This window comes from Coregonus clupeaformis, chromosome 20, assembly GCF_020615455.1.
Source record: "Coregonus clupeaformis isolate EN_2021a chromosome 20, ASM2061545v1, whole genome shotgun sequence".
Lineage (NCBI taxonomy): Eukaryota > Metazoa > Chordata > Actinopteri > Salmoniformes > Salmonidae > Coregonus > Coregonus clupeaformis.
The window spans coordinates 54,005,865-54,013,406 of record NC_059211.1 but is presented as its reverse complement, the minus strand read 5'-3'; the positions used below and the strand labels follow the sequence as shown (position 1 = coordinate 54,013,406).

General features: G+C 38.4%; 1 protein-coding gene across 1 annotated transcript; it reads left to right on the top strand.

The window, feature by feature from the left end:
• Positions 1–2,071: 2,071 nt before the first annotated feature.
• On the top strand, positions 2,072–7,214 carry LOC121533925 (barH-like 2 homeobox protein). The gene is made up of 3 exons (XM_041840288.1): positions 2,072–3,042; positions 4,098–4,323; positions 5,461–7,214. The coding sequence occupies exons 1-3, from the start codon at positions 2,490–2,492 to the stop codon at positions 5,771–5,773; spliced, it is 1,092 nt and encodes a 363-aa protein (XP_041696222.1). The 5' UTR covers positions 2,072–2,489; the 3' UTR covers positions 5,774–7,214.
• Positions 7,215–7,542: the final 328 nt, after the last annotated feature.

Genomic DNA, 7,542 nt, shown 5'->3' with positions numbered 1-7,542 from the left:
TTTAGGCTATTCAACCACAGATCACCACTGTATGTCTATATTTATATGAAAGAATAGCCAGCAACAAAATATCATATACTAAATACAGCAATACAAAATATGTAGCCTATATGGGACTTGGATTGGACAGAAAGCTACAAATATTGAAAATGTTAATGAGAGCTTAGTTTCCAACGATTTAGTCGATAACCTGTCTGTGTCCGTGAACAACGTTAGCTGAGTTCCATCGAACACCTTCTTTGCAGTTGTCGATAATATTCATAAGCCGAGCAATTCATCAATTCCCTCAAAGTTTAAGCCGTTTCAGGATGAAATTAATAAATGTATGATATTAATTGCCCTAATTAATTAAGAAAGACATTCATTGATTTTTAGCAATCATTAATATTTTTAACAGTGCACTTTTTACAACTTAAGTGCAATATGTGTTTGATCGTTTTTAAATTAGACCTATGAACTCTCACAATAAATAACCTTCTAGCTTCGAATGAAATAACAAAGTTATAATCATATGTTGGTTTAAAATGTCTATACCCAAATAATCATAATAAAATACAATTAACAAATAACAACGAGTAAAATCAATGGTAATTCAATGTTCTCAATTTAATTTAATTTAAAGTCAGAGAACAGATATCAAAGGACTACAAACCTAGGATGACTAGTCCCACGCTAGTGTGTCAGTGGAACCCGTGCCAAAGACCAAATATCAGCGTGATCCGTTGCAGAATAGTGTTTCTAACAGGTCTGGTACCGCCGCGGCCAGCTCGGGAAAACACCATCACCATAATCACACTACAAACCTGCTGCAGTGAGAGAGAGAAAGAGAGAGGGAGAGGGAGACAGAGGAGAGAGAATCTGCAGAAAAAAATTCCAATGTTGACATCTACTCCTCAGACCCAGGTGTAGCATGTGTCGCTCAATCAGGAACAAATACCAGAACAAGAATTTCAGGAATCTTTTAGAGCACCATAGAATGGACTAGAAAATGTATAGAGCCTGTACCCACAGCATGCCATTATGTCAAATAAAACGAATTCCAGAAAGGAATATAACGTTATCATCTGTCCTTCAATTCCACATCAGAAAGTAGTAAAATTATAATAATTTTGATCCTTCATTAGTGCCTCATAATTACTGTACTAATTAGAGTGGAGAGCTGTGTGCTGGCATGACAGTTACCACTCCTCCCATTTACGAAGACATGTAACGCTAGATCTCATCACTATCTCCCTGTCTCTGTTCACATCCCTGCAATGTATTAACACTGGTATAATACATACATAATAGGCTATACATGTGGTTTTGGATGATAAAAAACCTAGCAATACAATACACAATGGATGAAATATGATTAAACTTAATCTGGAAAATAGGCTACACCAAAATGTGGTTTGGCAAATGCACAATATTCACCCCACAATTTCCCTAAAGCTACACAACTGCCTGGCACAAAAAAACAACCATAGATGATTCTATGTCACGGAAATGAAGCCTGACACAAAAAATACAACCATAGATGATTCTATGTCACGGAAAATAAACCATTGACATATTAAACATGTCACGCATGTTACAATTTAGCAGAAACATATTGTAATGTTATTTCGAAAGGGTTGAATCCATTCTTGCATTTTGCAATTTTGTAGCTGGAAAAAATAGAGTTAATTGTTTAAAGTTAGAACGTTTAAGATAAAAAAAAAACAAATCAACACGTGCATAAAGCAAACACTGTATAAAAACAAAGACTGATGCAATTGAATTTCCAGTGCTGCGTTTTAGTTTCTTCCTATTCAACACTCCTTTAAAACATAGCAATTTCGGTTGTTTTTTTTCTGCTTACATGAAGGTTTATGTCTAGGCATAGTCCTATAGGCTACACATGGCTCAAACAAGCATCAAGAATTCAATGGCTGGCTCGAGATTGTCAAGATAAAGAAACAACTCCCTGATTGGTGAGGTGCGGGGGCCGTCACGCTGTAACCAATGACAGGAGAGGAAGAGAGAAACGCCGAGAGCGTTATGATAAGGAGAAAATATTAGTTCCCCTCGCCGTGAGCCGTGACGTCAGTATAGGAAGTCAATGTAGAGCAACACTAGAACGATTACAAGCAAAAGGGGAGCGTGATGTCCAGGAGTTATCCCTCCGAATCTCCACACCTCAACTTAGAGAGAAAGTTCAATACCCATCACAAAAGGACGTGGACTACGCAGACAGACCCACTGCTCATTTACTATCGAATGTAACAACATCTTCTTGGACCGTATTTTTTTCTTACCGTTTTATAGAAATATATAACGTGGATTTCGGTTTTGTTTATTTTCCTGACCATTTCAACTCTTAAATTCGTTTGACTTTTAGGTGTACATGTGCCTCTGTTTGTGTTCTCTTATCATTTTCATTTAGTTTTGAATAGTATGGAGGATACAACCAGCGTCCAAATGTTGTTATGAAGACTTAAATCACCATCTCTTTTGCTTTTCTTACTATGGAATCCTCCAGCGGCTCGAACTTTGGAATAGACACTATTTTATCCAACGCTACTAATTCTGTTAACCCTGCGCTGATGAACGGAGATTTCCGCCTCGGTGACAGCAGGACAGCGGATTTCAGTCGGAGCCAGGTCACCCCGTCCCCGTCATGTTCGGACATAGATACGGTGGGAACGGCCCCCTCTTCCCCCATCTCCGTCACCATGGAGCACGCCGAGCCGCATCTGCTCCAAGACAGCTTACCGCACCACCACCACCACCACCTGCAGCCAGGGAGTTTGCAGCTATCGCCCCAGCCACAGCAGCTAGGGGCTGGAGCCGGCTGTGCCCCCAGGACTGCCACCTCTTCGTTTTTAATCAAAGACATTTTAGGCGACAGCAAACCCCTGGCAGCGTGCGCACCTTACAGCACCAGCGTACCGTCACCCCATCACACCCCCAAACCAGAGAGTGCCAGGGACAGTGGGGACGGCTTCAGGACCAAGTTGGAACAAGATGAAAACAGGAGTAAGTTGGACAAAAGAGAGGATATGGAAATGAAATGCAACGGTAAGTGAATATTTAGGATACATTTCTATGGAAATATGTTTTTATGGTTTAGTTATTGGATGGAGTAAGTGAGGTTTTAGTGTACACAAAACCTTTTTTTGTTATTGGGTAGGCTGTCATAGTAAAGGCTAATGGTGTGTAGCATACATCCAAAGCATATTAGTGTTGAATTTTCTGTGCTTAAAAAAGTTGGTAGCAGCCTATAGAAATATTTTCTGGAAGATAACCATCAAATTGAATAGGCTAACTGTGCCAATAATAGTCTAACAACAACAATGACAAGAATAAGAAGAAGACTACGGACATCTTAAATTCAAATTCACAGTGCAGTCTAGTAGGCTATATGTTGGTAGTAGCCTACAGTTATTTGTAAGCTAATACATATCTATTGTACAATATAACTTCCTTGAATGTAGACCACGTTGTCTACTTATTTCAAATGTATACGACATTTTTCAAAGGCTGTCTTATTAGACAATGATATTTAAAGGTTGATTTTCAGTTGCCCTTTTTTTATTAGCATAACAGAACCGAAAACAGATGTAAGGCTGGCGCGAGATGTTCCCTGTGCGCAAACCTCCCTAGTGGGTCAATTAGAGAGATTATTGTTCTTCCTAGAGGGGGGATCAGGAGCGCGGCAGAAACTGCTACAAATAGAGATGGATTGACACATCGATTTCCCAGTTTTACTGCTAAAAACTTAAGTTGACAAATACAGTCCGAATTTCTTGTTGGCTGTAGATTTTTTTCCTAGCTGTCTGACAGGTGCAATCAGTGACTGCAGTGCTTCAGTTTCAACTGGACTGCTCATCTTTATGAAATAATAAGCTATTGTAAGAGGTTCAAAGTTTAAAACTGTTTAATTCAATTGGTTTCTATTTTTCAGTTTTAGAATAGGTAGGCCTATTTGACCTTATTTTGGCTCAGAACAAATAGACAATTAATTTGTTCCTAATTTATTTTTCATTGAGCCATTGAACCATTAAGGCTTTAATTATTAAAAAATGGAAATTATTATCGACTAATTAATATTTTCTATTCTTTTTCCCATTCAGGAACAAAAGAAGAGAATGAACGGGAAATTTCAAGTAGCAGAGATAGTCCTCAATCACGGTCAAAAAAACCTCGCAAAGCACGGACGGCCTTTTCAGACCATCAACTCAACCAGTTGGAGCGAAGCTTCGAGCGCCAAAAATACCTCAGCGTGCAGGATCGTATGGACCTCGCGGCAGCACTCAACCTGACCGACACACAGGTGAAAACCTGGTACCAAAACCGACGGTATGTCACACCTATTATAAAGCATCATTATCTTCATAATTTAAGTTTTTATTGTATTGTATTTTTTGTAATCTCTATTATTATTAGGCTATTATTAATATTAGCCAATTTTTTATTAAGCCTATTTAATGGTTTTTGTTGGTGGTGACGTTGGTATTATTACACACATTAATATAATACTATTAAGATTATAACATTTTAATAACGGTAGTAGGCCTATGCAATTTCAGCCTATAATAACACGATTTAAGGTGGATGCATGTGTTGGTCAGTTAATTTCGTTCCTAATTAATAGTGCAGTTTAGGTTATTTTTGTGTATTTCGCTTTTGCTGCCTTTTCATGCAGGCCCATAACGTGCTACATTTAAGTTAATTAGGCCTACTGAACAGATAGAATAGAATAGAATAACTTAAGAACAGATCAAGGGGAATAATTAAACAGGCCTAATCAAAATGGTTGTCATGGAACATACAAGGATATTTAAATGATTTACAAGATGAACCCACATAGTTTTATTCCATGGTATTGGTTATTGAAATACACGTTACTCTGGGACTATGAAAGTCTATCTGAACAACACATGATGTTGACAATGCACAATTTGCCTCTCTGGCGTCAGTGTTAAGATTTCCCCAATATGTCAGCCAAGATTAGTGTTAGCAACGCCCACCTACTAATACAAAGACACATCCCAATATAATGACGAAATATGTTATGACTGCAATCATTTTTTCGATCCTGCAGTTATCTTTCTCGTTGAATGTAGCAGCCTATAGTAAAACAACACATACGTGTTTATAAATTATTTAGGCCTAATTTAACATCTTCAAGTAAATCTGCCAATGTTTACAGCGTACTTGGTTAGCTTATACAGAGGCCTTACGAGAAGGATCAAATGAGGGAGTAATGATCTGAAATTAATCTATGATCTTATCAACCAAATATAGGCATTGCACTGTACACTTGAAATACATTTTCTGGATGTAGCTACACGTCCTTTGCCTAGGCTAATTAAAGGCATAACCACCGATTCATGCTGCAAATAATTAGGCCTCACCAATTAAGGGCCCGTTTGGGAATTCTCGGAGCCTGAACCGGTTTAATAATTGATTTGTTGTATTTTGATCTGATTTCAGGACGAAGTGGAAAAGACAGACAGCGGTCGGATTAGAGCTACTGGCTGAAGCCGGAAATTATTCCGCCTTACAAAGAATGTTCCCGTCGCCCTATTTCTACCACCCGAGCTTGTTGGGCACAATGGACAGCACGACAGCAGCCGCCGCAGCCGCAGCAATGTACAGCAGTATGTACCGGACTCCGCAGCAACCACATCCCGGTCTCCAGAGACCCCTTGTCCCGAGAGTACTCATCCATGGCCTTGGGCCGGGGGGCCAACCGGCATTGAACCCGCTGGGTAACCCCATGCCCGGCACGCAGCATCAGCGGTAGAAACAAGACGATTCCTATCACAAAAACTGTTTTAACCACATGTGATGTGAGTAACTGCGCAGAACGATGAACAATACTTTTGAAAAAGACAATATATGAAAGACAATTTTACAGAAGGAGAAGGAGGTAATATTTAATGACTGAGAGCCAGTTCTGACGTAACCACGATCTGTCTGCAGCATCGAGTCGAGGCCATAACAGAAAAAGGACTGTTCATATGTCTGATTGTTTGTTTGTTTTTTGTACAAATACACTTATACTAGCAAATAAACTTATAAAGTTTATTAGATGGAGAAAAGGGTTGAATAAAGACGGAATGATACTAACATTAATCTTCTCGGATACTTCTATTGGGTAAGACGTCGGGGGCTGCCAGCCTGAACTTGGAACTGCATTGTCATCCAAACATTCAAAAAGCCATTTGGCATTAAAATGTCTGCAGGCTAAAAGCGTATGGTGTTAATATGAGATAGGCCTAAAAAGACAAAGTGTGTTTATATTTTGATAACGTACAGTCAATTATGTTATCAATGAGCCAAAACGATAACTCCTAAAATAACCTCTGTAGCATGAATTATAATGATAATATTTTTTATTCATTTTACATAATGAACATACAGGATTTCGTTTTTTATCCGTAGCCTAATCTTCATCTTGAATCCCCGGATTTAAATGTTTACCATTTATTTCCTAACCATATATTTCCTATATATTTAAAGCACCTACAGATTCAAAGTTAGGACTACATTTTTATTAAATCGAACATGAGGCTATATGGGACTTTCTTTAGGCTACTTTTCACTTTATCTTGTGACCGCATTCATATGGCGAGAACTGTACCCTTGTAGCCTAAATGCATATGCAGCAGGCAGCTAGCTCTCCCTCTCTCTATGATGGTGAGAATGAATGGTTTGATTAGCTGTGATGCTGGGTTGCTACCCTGGGAATCGGGAAGGTGGTCCTCCCGCAGCAGCTGTTCTATGGGAGCACAATGCTCGAGACAAGCGCTCCGGACAGACAGCAAGCGCAAGGGTTCTCAGCGTGAGCGATCAAAAAGTCCACTGACACTAAAACAAAAAAACAAATAAATTAAACAACACTAAACATTTTCCGTTGTTCGTTGTCCTTATTTTGGACAGCAATATCCGTTGACTTTACTGTGAAAACGGAACATTTTAATACATTTTCTTGAAGAAAAAAAGAACATTTAGCCTACCTAAAACAGATTCAGATATATGCTCATGCCTAGTAAGCGAAAACATTTGACTTATTAGAGCCAGGGAGGGCAGTGATTTATGAGATATAAACAAACCAGTATTAGAGCTACTGCGCAAAATATCAAAGCCTAACTTTTTTCCTTAGTTTACTGCAGAGGGTAAAATCAGGGTCACACAGTGTTTCTTGGTAGTTTAAAACAAATCTACTTTGAAGCAAAAGTATACACCTCACACACATGGTTATGGGCTTACAAAAAAGAAGACACCTGTACCATGTCAGATACAGAGCCAGTATGAAAATGTATGCACTCACTAACTGTAAATCGCTCTGGATAAGAGCGTCTGCTTAATGACAAAAAAAAAAAAGAAAAAAAAAAAGAGCTGAAATGTATTCCATTTTGAGTTTGCTTCCCAATATTACACTTTATATACATCACAGAAGACTGAAATATGACAAAACTGTTTGACATAGAAACACCAGATGTTGTTGTTGTTTAAATAATGTTGATTAATTATGAAATTATGAAAAATATTAATAACATTCCACCTATG